This window comes from Eretmochelys imbricata, chromosome 15 (genome assembly GCF_965152235.1).
Source record: "Eretmochelys imbricata isolate rEreImb1 chromosome 15, rEreImb1.hap1, whole genome shotgun sequence".
In the NCBI taxonomy this organism is placed as follows: Eukaryota; Metazoa; Chordata; order Testudines; family Cheloniidae; genus Eretmochelys; species Eretmochelys imbricata.
In genome coordinates, this window is record NC_135586.1 from 11,019,929 (window position 1) to 11,040,146 (window position 20,218).

The following is a 20,218-nucleotide window of genomic DNA, read 5'->3' on the forward strand; positions in this document are numbered from 1 at the left end:
CCTATTGGCTCTTCGTTGTATTAATATACAAATACGGTGACTCCAATACCCAATGGCAGACGGGCAGATAGTTAGCATTCAAGACCACGGGTGGTGACTGGTTGGCTGGTCTCCAGCCGTCTGGCCAGCGGGTTCGGCTGCCCCCTTGCCGCGGCAGGAAGAGGAGGGCGGCATGGGCGGCGGGGCGGGGCTGCGCTGAGCTGAGCAGAGCAGGAGCCGGGAGCCGGAGATGGGGGCGGCCGGGGCCCGCTGGGCGCCTGGGGCGGCTCTGGTGCTCGCGGCCCTGCTGGGGGCCTCGGGAGCCGGCCTGGCCGACAACGTGATCTGGGCAGTGAACGCGGGCGGCGAGGCCCATGTGGACGTGAACGGCATCCACTTCCGCAAAGACCCGCTCGAGGGCCGGGTGGGCCGAGGTGAGGCCCCGGGCGGAGGGAGCCGGAGGCCTGGCCACGTCCCGCCTCCCTCCGACCTGTTCTCGTCATCCCCTCTGAGCTCCCGCCGGGCCCTTCCCGCTCCCCCTTCGCCCCGCAGGCCCCGTCCTGCCGCGCTGCCCCGCCAGCGCGACCAGCCCTGGCTGTGGCACCCGCCGCCCACGCTGCGCGCGGCCCGGGCCCGGGCCGGGGGGCTCCGCGCCATGCGGCGGGCGGCGTGAGGTGGTGATAGGCGCGCGTCTGGAGGGCACTTAACCCTCCCCCTCGGGGCTCAGCCGGCACCCCCCGGCTGCCCGCCGCGCCCCAGGAGCAGGCGCTAACGGGGCCGTCTGGAGCCGGGCTAGACGCTTTCCCGCGCCGCTGGCCGGGGCTGTTTGGAGGCTTCTGGCTCAGGTGCGGACCGGGGCCTGCTGCCCACGGCCCCTAGCCAGGTATCTCTCAAAGGGGGACTAAAGGGGCGACTCCATCCGTCTAGGACTTCGGAGCCCTGCTGGCTTGGGCCAGTCAGCACTGGATGGCCGGGGACCGTGAGCAAGCCCTGGGGGGCTAAACTCCCGGGTGCGGCAGCCCTACATGTCCTCAGTGCCCTAGGTTAGCCCGCCACCCCTTTTGCCTTGTTTGTCCCCTTCTGCTTCCTCCTGGCCTCTCTCCTCACCTCTTCCTTTCCCCATCTGGAGCCCTTGGCTGCAGGGTGAGGGGCTCCTCTGGAGGAGTTCCCTATCGCAGCAATTCTTGTCTCCAGTCACCCAGCAAGTGGTGAACCCTCCTCCTATCTGTTAAAGTGATCAAGGTTCCCCTGCCCCTACACTTCTCTTTGACTTGGTTGCCATTTTCCTGTTGATAGCCTCAGCGCTTGCCATGCTGGGTACCCATTCTGCTCCTTCCTTCCCTGTTCTGTAACTTCCAGTCACAGGGAGGAGGATTTTTGTTAGGGGGGTGAAGAGAGACTGGTACTCTTTAGTACCTTGTCACATGCTGTGAGCCATGTGGCAATGGAAGGCTGCTCCCAGCACTGTGCCCTTCCTTCTCTCCAGATGAGGAAGGGGACTGGGCTGATAGTGCTTTTGAACTGCATGTGAACTTGTATAACACTCAGAGCTACCTGTTCCTGCCACCATGACACACTCTGGCCAGGTGCATACACGAGAGCACCTGTTTGTAGAGATGCAGAGTCTGACTTTACAGCATGTGCTCTGTTTCAGCAGGCAGGGGAGAACAGTTGGGAGGTTGGTGTCTTCCACCTCTGATTATGTCATGAGTCTAGCATGTGATCCTAACTGAGCAAAAGTTGCTTATTTGTTCATATCTGAATAGCTGCACTCTTCTTGAATGCTAGGGCATTAGTGTCTGTCTCATTGAGAAGAGTCTAGATCTAACTTCTGAGAGGGTAGCCTCCAATGGGGGGGAGAGAGAGAAAATGAGCACTCTAGGGACCCTGCATCAGACCTCACAGGAGCAGACTGTTTGAGCTCTCTGTGTTGTCCATCAGAAAGCTGTAAATATTAAAGTGATACTTATCAGCAACAAGAACTTTAAAAGCGGCAAAGAGTCCTATGGCACCTTATAGGCTAACAGACGTATTGGAGCATAAGCTTTTGTGGGTGAATACCCACTTCGTTGGATGCAGCTTTAAAAGTAGTTATTTAGCTTCTGCTTAACAAGGCCTGGGGTGGGGGGATGCCCCCAGGAGCTGATAGACTACTATATTGGCTGTAGCCTGCAAAACTGACTTGCAAAAAAAACACCTCTCTGTTGAGCATGCCCAGTGTCTCACCTGAAATATGGTAACTCCCTGCTAACTGGATGAGACTTGCAGGGTTTTGCCTTGTGAAACTTCAAGTTCTCTGCTTTAGATTTAAGGAATGTCATCTGAGGGGGAGTCCTGTCCTTATGGACTGAAGTGGAACTTACTCTTGAAAGGTGATGCCAGTTTGGTAGCCTGACCACTGGACAACATGCAGCAACTTGCTTTTTCCAGAGAAAGACTCCAGTTTCCTCAGCAGGGGCTGTAAGTTTGAAGCCCAGCTGGGAACAGTCTCAGTGAGACAAGCACAGGGTTCAGGCACTTTCCACAGCTGAACTGCATGTTGTATGGTGGCAGCACCCATTACCCAATGATGGAATTCTACCAGGGGCAGCAGGGCTGAGCACCTGCTGGTGAATGAGGAACCCTAGTACCTATTGCATGGGAGGTCACAGTAAATGAAAATGTGGCTGTTGGATCCCCCACCGTTTTTGGCAGCATTCTACATTAGCTGTGCCCTGGGCGAAGGCAGTAAATGGGGATACACTAGTATGGGGTATGTGCCACTGTTGTAGCTGCTGAAGCAGTGAAATCAAAAATCCACCAGAGGGTGTAGGACATAGAGTATGCTGCAGCTGCACTTTGGATCCCCAGTTCTAGGGTAGGGGAGGAGCCAGTCAGCTCTTAAGCCTCCTGAAGTGAGATGCTGGTTTCTTTATCTGCCCACAGCATGAATAATGTCTCTTGGGAACCAAGTTACTGTTCTCCTTTGCCCACTTCTGGATGTTCTAATATGATGATGGCTGAAGGTAAAGACCATGATCCCTGTCTAGTCAGGTACTGTGACACACAGCGTCAAACACTGCGATCCAGATTCAGGCTGTGTCTACACTGCACACCTTACAACGGTACAGCCGTGCCACTGCAGCTGCGCTGTTACAAGGTAAGCAGTGTAGCTGCTCTTTATCGCAGGGAGAGCGCTCTCCTGGCAACAAAATAAAATCACCCCCAAAAAGGGGAAGTAGCTTCATTGGTGAGAGAGCAGTTCCCGCTGAGGAATCGCTGTCCACACAGATGCTTTTTGTCGTTAAAACTTTTGTCATCCAGGGGGGTGTTTTTTCACACCCCTGAGTGATAAAAGTTTTAACAACAAAAGTGTAGTGTAGACAAAGCCTCAGTGTTGCAGATGCTGCTGGACTTCTAAAGCCTTGTCTGTGGTGTGGAAATTGCCTGCTGCTGATAATGGTGGCAGCACAATATCACTTAGCAGCAAGTGTGCCAAAGGACTGTGTTAAGATACACCCATTATCAGCAACAGGTACCTCTTGTGGTGCAGACAAGGTGAATTACCCATTCAAGGCTTGAGTCTCCTGCCTATCACTGCTAGAGCTGCAACATACAGTATTGATGCAGCTCTCGTTGCAGTGATAGTGTCACTACTTACACAGTGCCCTAGATGTGGTTGGCCCTTCACACACAAGTAATAGCCCAGAGGAATTTACCATTTAAATGTGTGTACTCTGTAAAGCTTATAAGCTTTTAGTTTGCCCCATCAAAGGCTTATCTGCTGGTGACCTGTATTTCACTAGCTGTAGGTGTTCAAATATCATTATTAATTTTGAGGGGAGGCTGACCTACAACTGTATGATTAACACTTGCAGATGCAACCTGGAGGAGAATGCTAATCTGGGGGAAGAAAAAAAAAAGGTTCCCTTTCAAACTGCAGCAGTTTTGTGGTTTGCTCCTCCCAAAAGAGTGTTTGTTCATGGTGCCTCACTGAACAGCAGCCTGTTACAATAACCCTGCTGCAACCACAGTGCCCGGCTCAGCAAGTAAGACTTTAACCCATGAACTCAACTGCTATCTTGCTTCTCCCTCAACGGTTTTTATTGCACCATCATTTTGGTTCCCTCAGTTACTCATTCTGCTCCCACTTGTGTAGATGGGCAGGTAATGGCTGCAGCAGAAATCCTGCTGCTGATGGTTTAAAAGTCCTGGGATGGTATTTTAGGGTTGTTTCCCTCAAACCTCAAATTCCGATCCTGGGACTTTAGGGAGAAAGTATAGCTAAGGGATTTATAGCATATCCAGATGCCAAACAAATGAAGATAGTGGCTACTTTTGTTACTTTTAATGTGCAATGGTTTGTTTCTGTCTTGGTACTTCAGTCATTCTTCACCATAACTAAAATACAGCTAATTCAGATCCACTTCCATTGCATCATACAGAACTGCAGTATACAAATTAATTAGTCATTTGTGTGATTGGGTGAATTCACTCAGATGGTCGCTATCCCAGCCTGATGACAAACTTCGTTTTGCTGCAGGCTTGTCTCTAACCTGCAGCATTAAATAGGAGTTGAGCTAGTGTTTATGAGCTATTTGGACTACTATAATTAGTTAACTTGTAGCTGGAAAAAGGGATGTATTTACATCAGGATGTGAAAACAGTGAGAGCTCTTCACCTCCTGTGGTTCTGATGATCAAGCCCCCATGACCCTCACTTGTGGTTACAGAACAATAGCAGTCTTACCCCAGGGTTCTCACTGTGTAGAACTGGTGTTAGTTTCCTCTCAGTCATTTCCATGGGCTTGGATGTAGGTGCTGGGCAACTGGGTAGAGCTTTTGGCTTACTCTGCATTGGCCAACCCAAACCAATGTCTGTTTCCATGGAAATGGGAGTGGAAATAGTAACTGTCAGCTGACATCTAAATGCTAGATCAGCTTTCACTGCTGACTGGAAGTGCCAGTTGTGCAGATGCCATCCAGAGTCTCCCCTATTCCATCCGATGGGAATAGCATTTTAGACTGTAAGCTCTTTAGGGCTTATGCCAACTTACGGGTTTGTAGAGTGCCCAGTACGATAGGGCCCTAATGCTGATTGAGGCCCCTGATTTCCATTATGATACAGATATTAAACAAGGAAGGGCAAACACGTATTTAACCTCCATGATTGCTTCAGATACCAGCACAGCTAGAAGCATTCTTCAAAGATTCTTCATTGTGTGGTGTACGGATAACTGAAGTAAAGACTCACTGCACACATGTGGCTCTGATGTGTACCCCATGAAATCGTATGAGATAGTTTGCATGGTCATCAGAGCCCTCGGGTGCGCACATTCTTATTGATTCAGGTTCCCTGTGTAGTGTTTGAAGGATTTTTAGCAAGAAGAAAGGGGTTTTATTAAGATCCCTCTAATACACGCAACACTCTCCCAGCCTGTATGTTTTCTCTTAGATGGAACATGGCTTTTGTAATTAGATTTTTAATTTCAAGTCAGTTGCAGGAGACGGGATTATATTTTCTGAGGTAACTCAGTTCTAAATTGACTTCATTTCATTTGTGCACTGCATCATGTTGGTTAAAACATTAGAAGTTCTAAGGGCATGTCTACATTTACCTGCGGAGCAATCAATCCAGCAGGGGTTGATTTATCGTGTCTCGTGAAGATGCAATAAATCGACTGCCGAGCGCTCTTCAGTTGACTCCGGTACTCCACTGGAGCGAGATGCACAGGCGGAGTTGATGCGGAAGCGTCAGCCGTCGACTTACCTCAGTGAAGACACCGCGGTAAGTAGATCTAATACGTCAACATCAGCTACGTTATTCATGTACCTGAAGTTGCGTAACTTAGATTGATTTCCCCCCCACCCCCCAAGTGTGCACCAGACCTAAGTGCTCTTTCTTTAGAGAAGTCTGAACTCTTGGCCAAGTCCTCTGATGGTGTAGGCCTGGCTTGACATAGGTGAGGCCTTATTTCTTGGGAGACAGGATTAGGGAGGTAAATGGATCAGCGGGCTGGAAACAGAATGTCTGTACTAGCTAAGATAAGGGGAACACGCAGGGAACCATGTACAATGGACGGGATAACAAAGGATAAGATAAACCTGGAATGTAAGTTGAGGTAAAGAGTAAGTTATGCATGGACAGTGTGTGCTGTACAGGGTTTGGTTCCTACAGAGTGATTTAAGCCATCCCAAAATGTGTGATGCAGTGTAATTTGTAAACATATATAAAGGAAGATATTTGCTGTATAACTTCTGGATGTGTGGTATGCTGTATACACATCCCCTATCTTTGAGTCTGATCAATGTAGCTTTACTATATGCCAAATAAAGGAAGCTGAGAAATGATACTGGAGTCGAACTGAGATCTTGGGGAACCAAGTGGAAGAGGTCTCGGGGGAACCCCAACACATCCAGTCGTGAAATAGGACTTCGTCTCTGCTAACTGGCCTGGAAATGGTTGCTCTTCAGAACTGTGTTTCTGTAGGATTCAGTTTTCCTCAGGTTCTGGGTTTCCTCCAGCCACTGCTCAACCTGCCTCCCCTTCTGATGTACTGAATTCAAAAAAAGTATGGCTGTTGGTAAAGTGGGGTTGGGGACACTTGAAAGAAAGTAGTGCCCCTCTTCTCTGCGCCCCCCCCATTGGTCAGAATTAGGAGGGACTATGGGGCCTCAAGAGAATTGGTCCTCTTGCAGGTGCTTGGAGGTTGTTTATAGAGTTGCCGCAGAAGTTAACCCTTGCATTCTTGTTGATTTTATATTTGGAACCCAGCCTCTGACTATGGTATGAAGCTGCCAATCTTGCGGTCCAACACAGAGGATCAGATTCTGTACCAGACTGAGCGTTACAACGAGGAGACCTTTGGGTATGAAGTCCCCATCAAGGAGGAGGGTGACTACGTTGTGGTGTTGAAGTTTGCTGAAGTCTATTTTGCACAGTCCCAGCAGAAGGTAAGCTAAGTCTACCCCTGACCCAGGATCCTTACTTGGTTATCTCTGATGATGCTAATTTCTGTCTAGGGCTGTGTATGCCAGGTTCCTGTGACATCCTTTTGGGGAGTTCAGGACGAGAATCGCCTTGTTACCCCCTGCGGAGGGTGAGAGTCTCATGGGAGCTAACCTCTGCGTCAGTTCCCTACACTCTGGTCTGCTAACCACCCAAACAGCCTCCTCAAAAGCTTTGCCAGCCTTTGCTTTGCCTTGCAGGTAAACCTCAGGTGCACTTCACTGCCCGAAACTCCATGTGGAGTGTTCCTCTGCAGTATCCAGCCCCTGTCACTGGACAGTCACAGAAATTACCAAGTCTTCTGTCTCTAAAGAGGCATATTACACACTCAGCTGAGGATTCACCCTTAAACAGCATTCAGATGAATTTATAGCAAAACCAAGAATAAGTGTATTTGGAACAGAGATGTAAGTGATACTGAGTAAAGATAGTGGAAACAGATATGGTTACGAACAAAATATTAACATGCTTCTAAGAGTCTAACCATAACTTTAGTGAGCTATAGTCCTTTGGCTGAAGCATTTTTCTTACCCTCAAAGTCCTTTCACAAAGTTTATGGATTTTCAATTAAACCAGGATCCAGATTTTTCCTGAATCTCCCCTCTACCAGGTGTGTTTCTCAGTGAAATGAGTCCCCAGAGACTCCAGCAAATCTTTGAAGTGTATTCTTTTGAAGGGTAACTGTAGATAAAGTTCTTGTTCCCTGCTGGCATGCATGTGCTGTGTTGTTCATGATGTCTTTCTCATCCTTTTGTTAATTTGCCTTTCCTTTGACTTAATATGCAAATGAAGGTTGCTTATGTTGGCTTTTACCATGCTCAGTTTACATTGGAGAATTAGGCAGACAGGTTAATCAGTATTCCTTTGTCTAGGAACACCTTGTTTATCAATCATGCCTGCTTTGCTGGGTTTAGACATATTTTCAGTATACACCTGCCATTTCTTAATTGTTCTTAATGATTATGATGACCAGTATGATATAAGTTTTCATTTGATACCTTACAGGACATTTCTTTATAGATAAATACCATGACTGGAATAGTGAGTTGCTGTTACATGACTGTGAACCCTTTGCCAGTGGGCATTAAGGGGCTCTTAGGGTCACAGCTCCCCTCTGCCTTCTTGCACATCACCATCTGTTATGTGTTTTATATATATGGGTAGGAGTAGCCACAGAATGGGATAAAAGAAATGTACTAAGGGTTACAGTCCTCTCTAATGTAAATCCACTGACCCCAGTGGAGTTGCCCCAGGGATGAACTTGTTTCTAAGGATGCATTCCAAAGTGATACTGAGCTCCCATATCAATTTCTAATATAAAGTAGAGTTGGATGTACTTGTTTGTGAAGTCATGTCTTCAACTGACTTTATATAGCGAAATGTGACTGACGCTAGACTTTTGTATAACACCTTTCTTCTGGAGACATCAAAGCACTTAATGATTCTTGCCCACCTTTGTAATTCCCATTTTGCAGTTGGGAAAACTGAGGCACATGGGGGTCAAGGCCACACAATAAGTCAATGGAAGAGCTAGAATTAGAACCCTACTTCTGATTCCTAGTCTTGTTCCTTGTCCACTGGATCATGCTGCTTCCCTACGTGGTGATTATTTTAAGCAGCAACATTGGTTGTAGAGGCTGATCAGAAGGATGGAAATAATTGGATGTGAACAGGAGGCTCTCCTGACAAAAAAAAGTTCTGTAGGATTTAAGGACTAACATACTTCCTTTATGCAGTTGTGATGGTATCCCAGGCTATGAGTGATGCTTGAGTCACCGCAGCCCAGAGATTAGCTTCCATTCTGTTAGCTGTTCAGTCTCTTTACCTAACTCATCCCCTTCCTTCTGCCTCTGGTCTCATCAACATTTGTTTCTTTCCCTCGTGTCTCTCCTTCCCCTGTTTTACCACCAGACTACTGGGATTGAAAAGCCAAGAGCACAATTTTTAGAGGTGCTGAGCACTAACAGCTCCCACTTGAGTCAACAGGAGGTGTGGGTGCATGGTACTTCTGAAGATAGGGCCTAATAAAACTCCCTGCAGTCCTCAGTACTGTACAGTAGTTATGGAGACGTGTTAGAGGCAGGATACAGGTTTGTGTATTTGAAACCATTTTTAAAGGGCTTAAATGTTTAACTTCAGTGGTCTATTTTTGGGCTATGGGTTCTTCTCAACAAGGGGGTGGAGACAGCTTGCCATATGCACAGAATCTGCATTGGTTCGGTGGCACGTGCAATAATACCTCTTATCTCCCGGGCTTTGTAACAAGCACAGACTGTTTCTGTCCTATCCCCTCTCAGTCATGTGTCTGGTTCCCCTCTGATACTCTCCGCAATCTCTTCCACCCCTGAAGGTGTTTGATGTGCGCTTGAATGGCCACGTGGTGGTGAAGGACTTGGACATTTTTGACCGAGTTGGACATAGCACAGCTCATGACGAGATCATTCCCATCAGCATCAGAAAGGGGAAGCTGAGTGTCCAGGGAGAGGTTTCCACATTCACAGGGAAGCTCCACATTGAGTTTGTCAAGGTAACAAACCCTGGTTAGGGGAAAGCCCCTTCTTTCTCTCTCCTCTCATCTCCACCCAGTCCCTCACACCCTGCCACATAGTGCAGATGTGCATAGGGAGAGGGGAAGTGACTGATGGGTGTGGGTATTCCTTCTTTGACCCTGCAGCATTGACCTTTGCCTTCCCTTTCGCTAGGGATACTATGACAATCCGAAAATCTGTGCACTATACATCCTGCAAGGAACAGTGGATGGTAAGTTTTTTTTCACAATAATCCTTCAAGACTTTTTAGCTTGGAGGCAACTCATGGCCTTTTAAACCATGTGTAAAGCACTCTCCATATAGTGGCAGCCTTAACTGACCTGTCTCACCCAGGCCCATCTCCCTCCGCTGTCCCCTGTGAAGTTTTGTCCTAGCACATCACAAGTGTGATGTCATGATTTCAGCTATTTAAATGTGAAATTTCACGGTGTTGTAATTGTAGGAGTCCTGACCCAAAAGAGAGTTGGGGGAGGGTCGCAAGGTTGTTACGGGGGCCTGTGGTACTACTACCCTTACTTCTGCACTGCTGCAGGCAGCAGCACCGCCTTCAGAGCTGGGCGGCCGGAGCGTGGCAGCTGTTGGCCAGGCACCCAGCTCTGAAGGCAGCACAGAAGTAAGGGTGGCAATACCATGATCCCCCCTAAAATAACCTTGTGACCCCCCCCAGCATCTCCCATTTGGGTCAGGACCCCCAATTTGAGAAACATTGGTCTCCCCTGTGAAATCTGGTCTTTTGTGAGCTTTTACCATCTACTGTACAGATTTCACAGGGGAAGACGGGATTTCACGGTCCGTGATGCGTTTTTCATGGCCACAAATTTGGTAGGGCCTTATTCATATACTAATATTTGCTTCACAAGCTGAGAGTGGAGCCATGAAATCATCTTCATGAATGAGGGTGCTTGTATTGGAGTGGAGCCCTGGCAATGTGGGACTGTACCAGTCTACGGGATGCCCCATGTGCCCTGTTCCAGCTGGCTGGGTGTGGGATGAGACAGCTTGAGTCAATTGCCTGTTGGAATTCTCACGGCTCCTTGCAGCGTTCACAATGGTGAATTTCTTTTTCTTCCAACAGACGTTCCAAAGCTGCAGCCTCACCCTGGCCTGGAGAAAAAGGAGGATGAGGAAGATGAAGAAGAATACGATGAAGGCTCCAGCGTTAAAAAACAGGCCAATAAGAACCGGGTTCAGTCAGGCCCCCGGACACCAAACCCCTACGCCTCGGACAACAGCAGCCTCATGTTCCCTATATTGGTGGCCTTTGGTGTCTTCATTCCTACTCTCTTCTGCCTTTGCCGGTTGTGAGGGCAAGCCCCATGCAGAGATGCAGTGGCAGGGGCCGCAGGCCAGGAGGAAAGGAGTCGGACCACATGCGGTTGCTTTCAGTTTCTCCATATTTTTCATAATTTAAGGGAAAAAAAGTTCATTTGGAATGAACGGCAGGTACAGGTAAAGGGGGGAGTTTGCCTTCCCCCAGCCAGCGAGCAGCGAGGCCTTCGCTTCCCCTGTTGCACCATAAGCAGCATCCCTTCCTCTTCGGGGCACTTGAGATTAAACTGGATTCTTGCTGTCTGTCTGGGCTGTAGGAAGCTGATGCTGGCGAACTTTGGTCCATATCCCGCACGGAGAGGAAGCTGCATGATCCAAATGCTGTACCCTTATCCAGGTGGATAATTGGTCCCAGCTTAAGAAGCTAAGCAGGGAAGCACTCTCTGAATGTTGCCTGGAAAAACAGCCTTTGAAGTGAGATCTGGATGTGTGCTTTGGTCAGAAGTGTGCACAGATGTTCTGGTGCCTTTGGGTGACTAACAATTATGGGAAAAAGAGACTGACTTTTCCACAGCTACCTGAATGTGTGTAACTAAATGCACGATACTTCTCTGTCCTAAAGATACACAGGCTCAGACTTGCTGATGGGTCTCCAGGAAAGGTTCCAACTTTAGAGTGAGTTGCAAAAAGAGCTGGGGGGATTATTTGGCCTGATTTTCTGCACCAGTTGGGAGAGACTTTCCTAGTTTGATAATTGTGTAATGTTAGATCATTGCTGCAGGGGTTCTGCTGTGACCTGCAATAGGCTGGCTTTTTGCTGCAGTGTCTCTGCCCCAGATGTGTTTGGTTTCTATATCAGTTGTGGCTTTTATTTCCTTTTAAATATTTTTCTTCACAATGGCTCACTTCAATCCCTGTCCCATCTTGCCCTCTCTAGTGTACAATGTCTCCCCTGGAGGGGCTGAGAACCAGGTGACCAAAAAAAATGGAGGCTCTGAGCCCCCAATGCTTGTGTATCCCTGCTATGATCAATAGTCTGGCAGCCATGAGACAGAGCAGTGCCACCCTTCAAGTACTTTCCAATGACCCTCTAATCCTCTGCATCAGCTGCATTGATCTGATTCAGTCTGCAGTAATGTGAGATTGAAGTCTGTATCTACCATTAACTATCTTGCATAGGCTTTGGAATATCAGGATGTGCCTAAGAATTAGATGCTGGCAAGTGCCAAGGAGCCCAGCCTCTCAGTCCTGTAGGATGAGCATGTCCATCCATTGTGGAGAATCTGAAATAGATGGAAACTGCTGTAGATCAGTCTGGTCAGCTTCCGTGGTCACCTGATGATAGGTCTGAGCTACCCTGTTCACTTTCCCCCACTGTTAGCTTAGCAAGTGGACTCTGGACCTGCATGAAGAGCATGTGTTCTCTGAGTGGGGTGGCAGGAGAGGCTGCTTCACTCTGGATGTGAGTCTGGTGTAATCAGGAGAGCAGTGTGGAAAACAAAAGCCTGCAATGTGGAATCCACACACTCTTCCTGATCTGGAACTGGAGGTCCTTGGGCAGCTGGCATCAGTTAAGATCTGAATCTGCAAGGTGCTGAGCAGCTTCAGTTCCCATTGACTTATGGGAATTGGCTGCACTCCCTTCCTCACAGGAAGTGCCCAGCACCTTGTACAGCCATTGTAAAGGGTATTCTTTGGAGCTTAAGTCTTGAGGCACCAGCCTTGTCAGCTTTCATTCTAATAAAATTCATCCTCTGGATCCTCAGGGCAGAATTCTCTTTGCCTTGGGCTAAATCTGTTTCTTCTGAAAAGCATCTCATCTGCTTCATACCATGCAGCTTGACTAAGTAATCCCCCTGCTGCTCCTGCCTGGATTCTGACTTTTCCTATCAATTGCTTTTGAGCACACTTGTATGTAGCTGCTCAACTCACACCTGGCCTTTAGATAAGCTACACAGAGCCTCTTGGTGAAGGGTCAGCAGAGCTCTGAGTAGTCCATTTACAGCAGCTAAGGCATTTACTTTCTTCCTATTAATTTTCAAGCTGTGGAAAGTGTTGCCCAGCCATGATTGCCAAGACAGGAGCTAGGGGCACTGTCAGAACATTGGTCCCCAAAGCAGCCATCTTTCTGAGCAAGTGCATTGCTGCTTTGTGTTTAACCAAAATTCTGACTCTGTAAGTCTAGTGCAGAATATAGGATCCAACTGAGCTTTCTCCCATTGCTACTGTCTGTCACTAATGCACACACAAGCAGTTCAGTTGGTAAAACGGTCAGAGAATGCTTTACCATAATAAAAAACCTACCCACGAGGAGAAGGCCAGCAGTAGATCTCCAGAGCAAGCCAAGCTCTGAAACACTGGGAGGCCTGGGACTAGCAGCTTCATTCAGCTGTGTCCTCCTGGACACTTATCACTCCTAAATGCTTATTTTTTTTTAATGTATGAGTCAATTAAAAAGGTGTATTTTGAGGACATTCTTTACTCCGAGCGGCAATGCCTGAAAAGTTTTGTCTAACCTTATGATTTCCCTGGATCTCTTTGGCCATTATCTGATCACTCTAACACACTAGAACAGCACAGGGTTTGGAACCTTAATCAAATAGCAGGAACTTCTTGGGTTCAGCACAAACTGCCCCGATTCATTAGACGAACCAAGAACTTGATCTTGAAAACAACAAGCCTACCAATTGAGGAGTGTGCTCTTCTCTTCCCCTGAGATGCCAGCATTTCTTAGAGACGAGTCTCCTTCTGCACCTCTCAGTCCCTGCACCTTGCACAGCTTGAGCTCAAGGGCCCACATCTAGGATCGTAGGAGTTAGAGACGGATGAGGCCTGTTAGATTAGTCCACTCCTCTGCAAGGCCATGGTAGCTGATCCTCTTCTCTCTCCCCCCTGCACCCTCCCCTTTCTGATAGTAGCAATACACTTGCTCTGTGCTGGACTCCCACCTGAGGATGAAGCAGCGTGTCTTTAGGGGTAGCTGGCACAGCATTCGGCTTCTGCTGTGTGTTTCAGCCTATGTTTCTTGAATAAAATTAATTCAGTTTATTTAATTTTTTTAAAAATGGAATATTTTTCGCTCTGTTTACCCATAACTTGGTTATCAAGCCTTATCTTCTGCACTAGGGGTGTGATACTCACATGGGTGTGGGCTCCCTCCCTTAGCTGCTTGCTGGGTCTCCTGGCCCCATGATGGTACTATAATAAAGCAATTTTCCTTTTTGCTTTCCTGTTCCAACCCTTCCCTTCCTGGCAGCTTTGGACTTCGCTTGAAGGATCCTTTTGAGACAAATGAAACACCTGCTTTATTTTATTTTATTTTTTTAAATAAGGACTCTTGAAGGGTTGGGGTTGCGGGGGTGTGTGTGTGGTGGTTGGAGGGACCCATCCAACATGTGAATGGATATTGAGGTCTGATTATGGCTTGCTTTTGCCTAGATCTCTTCTTAGCTGCATCTGCATTTCAGCTGGTTAAGACTGGCAAGAGGTACGCAGCTCAGGGGTGGTGGTTTAGGGCTACTTTATTTTTCTGTTGTTGATATGTTGGAATATCTTATCATTTATCTGTTGTCTTTCACTGATGTTGGTTTCAATTTGTATTTAGGGATTTGAGCAAATTCAACAGTGTGTCCAGGCCTGTAACTATAAGTGCAGTGTTACTTGTGATGTTACACTGAACCTACATCCCTTCATTGGGGACCCCTAAATCAGCAGGTGAGACTGCTGCATGGTGGAAATGAGTGGAGAATCAGTGATTGCTTCCATGACATGCTTCAAACTCTGGCTGGCTGTTTGCCTTTGGAACATCTGGGCTGCTGTTCTGCTTCCATAAAGGAGGAGCTTTTCCACAGCCTTACGCTCTGTTAGTCTATAATGCAGGCCAGTGCCCTGGGGTTAGGAGACCAGTTAGAAACAACCAAGGTAGTGTAAAAATTCAGTATCACAAACAAAACAGCAGCAGGCAAATACGGACCTGGTTCCTGTGTGTGTCCTTGCAGTAGTGGGCAGGGCGGAGTGAGCACATTCAGGCCACAGCTCAGTGTACCTTGAGAAGCCTGAGGATAGACAGTTGTGTTCTGTGGGACAGATTGTTTAGAAAACAGGTTTAGACAAGTTTTTTTTCCTTAAAAACATTTAAAAAAGCAACATGATGATGATATGGGCTTGACTTGAACCTTCCTAGCCCAGGGTATTCAAACTGCAGGTGGAGATTTAGATTTATGTTTTTCCTCCCTACCTGCTGTGCCTAGGGTGTGGTATCTCAGAATAGCAGGCAGCCTTACACACCTGAGCCTTTCTTCTGCAGTGCAGTTGGGAGAGTGAGGATCTGTTTCATCCTTAACTCTGAATTTTGTGGGGCTTTAGTAGCTTTAAACCAGCCCTGTAACTTTGTACTGTAGTGTTTGTGTGAGTGGAACGAAATCTAACTTTTCCCTGTGGGATTGCAGGTGGAAGCAAGTGGAATGCCAAAGCAAATGCTTATGTTCATTTTTGGTGCCTTTTTGTTGTGGTTTGATCACAAGTCTGTTGGAAGAAGCTTCTGTTTTAAGGAACTTCTGTTTCCTCTTTTAAATCTAACTCCTGGAGGAGACGGTCCCTAATCCAGGCATTTGCCCCTCTAACAGCAGGGGGCATTGTCTTACTGTCCTGTGATTCATGTTCTGGAACATTCTAGCTGAAGTACGGAGGTACTTGTGAATATCCTCGGATACAGTTTCTGGATGCGATAGAGGAACTGGCAGGCTCCTTCAGGTTTGTTCTCGCCAAAGAAACCTCCAGAGGGATGGAGAGCTCCCAGGAAACATTGTGTCCATCTGTCCATTGTTTTCAGGGGCTTGGAAAGTCGCAGTCGATTTTGGGTAGGAGCGTGGCTTCAATCCTGCTTCTGTATCAGTAGCGTAGTTTATGGCATGATGTCAACCCCATCCCACATCAGGAACTTGCTAGCAAAGGGCTTCCCCTAGATTGGCCATTGTGGCAGGGATTCTAAACCAAGAGCAGAATACAGTACTTCATCCCTGGCTTTGCTGTGGTTGAGACTGGACTAGCAGCAACCATGAGAAACATAGTCCAGTTTCAGCTGTAGCCCGCACAGTCCCTTGGGAAAGAGAGAGAACTACTGGAGTCTGCACGGCTCTCGATGTGTAACAGATTCTGAGAAAGTGGTTTGGGACAAAACTTATCTTAAACTCCTGCTAGTAGCAGATGCTCTGCGGCATCTGTCTGCTCCTTGTGCCCATTAGGGCAGGAGAGAGACCTGCTTAGTGGGAATCCCAGGGAAAGCAGGGTCTGGAATCTCAGAATCAATTCCACTATCTGGCTCTGCTACATCTCCATGACAAATGCATGCCAAGGTCTAATGGGACTAGGTTTGGGGTTTTTTTTTTTCACACTTGCCTCTGTTTCCACCAGATTTCTCTCTGGTGATTAATTCTAAATAAGCTTAGGCATGGATTCTTGAGGGGGAATATATAATGTGGGTTGGAACTGAGAACTCCTCCCAGGAAAGGATGGAGCTTAATAAATAGGCCCCAAGTTCCTGATCTTGATGTAACGGTTAGGGGATGCTTCAGACCCACAAAACTTGTGATTATTTCACGTCAGATCTGAACAGACTCATCCCAAGGATATGGTAGCAGGTGTACTTCCGGCATTGGTCTGTGAGGAGGAGAAGGTTGCAGCCAGGGTTCTGTCTTCCTGGACTCTGGCTTACTCAGAGTTTATAGCTGTATATTAAAGAACTATTTCTGAAGAGATCGGGGAAATGCCCTGGGGTGCTCTGTGCCTGGTCTAGTCAATACGACTCTCATTGCTGACATTGGTTTTTATACTCCCCCCCCCGCCCCCCCCCAAAAAGTGTTTTGTTTAAAAAAAAAAAAAAACAAATACAGAAGTGCTTTCTTCCCTCCCAGAGAGAGTGCTGTCTGCTCAGGAAATGTGAATAATCCATAGCAAACAGCAAAGGCTCAAGAGGCTGTGTGGTAGAGATTTATCCCAGGGAAAGTGGGGAAACAGCAACTCAGACAGGTGTCAAGAGCAGTTTGTAACAAGTCTTGTTTAACCAGAAATTCTGCTTAATGTGTGTGACTCTAGGAAATGCAAAATCTTTGAGCCATAGTTATTTTTTATTCATGTGTGTTAGGGGTGTGCTTATGTGTTCTGTCACAGTGATTCGGTTTTAATCCAAGCATGTTCTGTCAGGATCTTGGAGTGAGTAAAACACCCGCTAGAGGCTTGTTGGTAAACTTGGCCCAGTGCTGCTCCTGGGGACTTCTTGCACTCAAGCGCTTCCTGCTTAAGAAACTAACAAGTCTGTAAGGTGGCTCCAGGCTGCATGAAACAAAAGTAGAGTTCTCAGGGTCTTCGGAGCAGTAGCCTGGATTGCCCAAGGCTTTAGCCCAATTACAGTGACAATATTTGGGTCCCATCTGCACAGCAAATCTTAACTGCGTTGTAAGTGGGTCCTATGACTTGGATATGGTTGTGTAGACAAGGCCTGAATGAGCTGCTTGCATGTCCCTCCTTGCTAGGGGAACATTGGCTTCTTGCAGTCAGCTGATTTGTTGAGTATTAAGAATCACGCAGTTGCAAGCTCTACTCAAGGCTGCAAGACTCAAATGACCATGAAGGATATAGCAATATGGGGAGAAATATCTATTTCTTTTGGGGTAATTCTTCGTCTGTATTAGTAATCAGTACTAAAGGATTTTGAAGGAGGATTTTTTTTTTTACTGTCCATTGCTTTGGGTTGTAACAACTTGCGGTGACTGTTTGTATCAATCTTCGGCACTGGGTTAAAAGCACAGATGTCTATTTCTGATTAGACTGGCTTTGCAAAGACTTGTTCTTTTGGGGAAAAGAGCTGGGTGTATGGGTGGGTTATTTTATTTTTGGTACATGTAGCTGTTTATTTTTTAATTTTCCCAGGATGTTTGGTTGAGGGAATGTTCTGAAATTTACTGCCTGGCAGTTTTAACCAGCAGTGTATTAAAGGAAAATAAACAAAATTATATTGTCACTTGGAGCATCTCGTGCTTTTTTTTTAAAAAAAAAAAAAAAAAAAAAGCTTTACAAAATCCCTCTTTGCTTTGAGGGAAAGAGAATTTGATATCTTGTAACTGTGGTGGGGCTGGGCTCAGACCACTCTGGAGGGTGGATTGGAGGCCACTGATGAGATGCAATTTAAAATCCCACCACTACTTCAACTTGAGTCCTTGAACCCCTGAGGCAGCCATGGCTCTGCTTCTCTCTTCTACCTGCTTGCTAATGTCTAGCTGTGTTGCAGCTGGGTTATTTCCCCCCCATCTATATTGGATATTGGAGACACTTATTAATATTGTGTAACTAAACTGAAGATGGTGGGTTGTTTTTACTCTATGGTAACTTTTTTCTTTTTCAGGATGATGCTCCAAGGAGTCCTACCAGAGATGACATCCATGGGCCAAAACTATATGTCTGAAATACACATTGTTTGCCCCTCCTTTGCCCCCCCCCCCCAGCTCCATCACCAAGGTCAGCTGCACACACTCACCCCAGTGACTTGTGAACACTTACATATGAGCATTATCAAAAACTAAGAGGAACAATCTTTGTTGGATCCTTTTGTGTTAGGATGTCACTGTGGTGCCTGATGGTAAAAATGACACAGCCCCCCAAGGAGAGGCTGCAGCAGCTGCCACGTGAAATGACTGGGTAGGATTGTCTGACTCAGGACACTGCAGTTAATCTCTGCTATGGATAAATTGTAGTAATTGATGGTAAGATTAGGGAACAGAAGGCTATTGCAGATCTGAAAAGAGGAGAGAAGGCAAGGAGACTCGGGTACAGCAGAGAGCCATGCCTCACTGTCAGCTTCTCCCAACTGCAGTATGGGCCATTTGCTTCTTTGGGTAGAAAAGCTGAGAGTTTACTACATTCTCTTTGAAGCAGCGCCAGCTGTTGGCCCAGAGACCTCCTGGAAGTGAATAATAGTTGTGTGTGAGGCTTTACAGAAATGTAGGAAGTCTTGGCTCTGTCCCACACAGCTTACTTCCTCAATAAACATGCCGAGGAAGGATAGGAGGTACAAAAAGCAAAGCCACTCAGCCTGAGGTTGGGTTAGGTACTTTTTTGGAGGCTGGTGTAGTGAGCAAAGGTATCCCAGATTGTAAGTCTGCTGCTGAGTTGGCCCCCTGCCAAAATAGAATAGTTATAGGTAGGGTTAAGATCTTGTCACAGGTATTTTTAGTAAAAGTCTGACAGGGCGTGGGCAATAAACAAAAATTCATGGAAGCCTGCAACTTTAGTTATAGGATTCAGACCCCTACTGGCTGAGTGGGCTGGTGCTTGGGAGATCAACAAACCACAACTTGTAACCACTTCATTAAGTGAAATGACTTAACACTGTTTTGTGAGACTACTGCTCCTCTCTCTCCTCAGGGATGGAAGCTACCCATCCTCTGTAATTAAATTGCTGCCCCAGAAGATACTTTCTTCAATTAAATTAATGAGTAATATAGTAATGCTTCTGTTTGTGCCAAAGGTGTGCTTGCTAAGGGCTAGACCTACCTCTCTTAATATAGCTACTGGGAGAAATGGAGCCTCATGACGCATCTTAGAGGATAATTCAGTCCCTGAAGCTTTGTGTGTGGGAGCAGTGCTGTTTTCATTTCTTCAATTAATTCCTAGTAGCATCTGCATTGCCAGCCCAAATTCATCAGCCTTAGAATCTCTGCAGTAACTGACTCTTCTATGGCTGCTGGAAGCAGATGCTTCATCCATAAACCTAAAAAAACCCTACATTAATATTAAAATGAGTAAACAGCAGCCATGGGCTGGGCTGAGCAGAGCAAAAGTGTTATTCAGAATGAGATGTAGGTGTGAACACAGCCTAGCATGCTATCTGTGCAAGCATGTTGAAGCTGTTCTGAAATGTAAATGTGTCCTAGGTGCCCGCTCGTGTGCTCAGACATATTGATCAGTACTGCAGCTCTGTGGCTAGTTTTAGAAATTGCCCTATTTCAGCTCTGCTGTGCCCTGAGAGGGAAGCCTGCAGGTGGGTAGAGCTGGAATGGGATTTTGTGTCTCCAAGGGCACGCAGTGGAGATGTGACTAGGGCATCCACAGTGCAGAGTACAAAGCTGATCTTTGCAGGGTTGAGGAATGGGCTTTATGCCCTATTTTCTTGTAACGGGTTCTGATTACCTGGTATCAATTCACCAAAGCATAAGCACCCCTCTTCCCCCACATCCTAGTACTACTCTGCCTATCGGTCGATGGGCCTTTCTGGGGGCATGGCTCTTCCTCTGCAGATTGCTCAGGGTCCCCACCTCCGCCTGTGACTGCAGGGCCCAGTAACCAGCCCCGCAAGAGCGAGGCCGAGCTGCCCCGGAGCGAGCTATAGCAGGGACGGGCTGCATGGCCATGTGGTCCTGACTCCCAGCAGCTCCTGTGGG

The 20,218-nt window shown here is 47.1% G+C and overlaps 1 protein-coding gene across 5 annotated transcripts; it reads left to right on the plus strand.

Moving 5' to 3' along the window:
- The first annotated feature begins 200 nt into the window (after positions 1-200).
- MLEC (malectin) lies at positions 201-19,249 on the plus strand. 5 transcript variants are annotated; one of them, XR_013348122.1, is made up of 6 exons: positions 201-413; positions 6,733-6,911; positions 9,317-9,493; positions 9,669-9,726; positions 10,591-11,459; positions 18,184-19,249. XR_013348122.1 is itself a non-coding variant. In XM_077835496.1 (5 exons), the coding sequence occupies exons 1-5, from the start codon at positions 230-232 to the stop codon at positions 10,818-10,820; spliced, it is 828 nt and encodes a 275-aa protein (XP_077691622.1). In that variant the 5' UTR covers positions 201-229; the 3' UTR covers positions 10,821-17,802. The 5 variants fall into 5 exon arrangements, 4 of the variants coding, with proteins under 4 accessions (XP_077691622.1, XP_077691625.1, XP_077691623.1 ...); XM_077835496.1 differs by lacking the exon at positions 18,184-19,249 and having other exon boundaries at positions 10,591-17,802; XM_077835497.1 differs by lacking the exons at positions 201-413; positions 18,184-19,249 and adding an exon at positions 846-3,118 and having other exon boundaries at positions 10,591-17,802.
- The last annotated feature ends 969 nt before the right edge of the window (positions 19,250-20,218 follow it).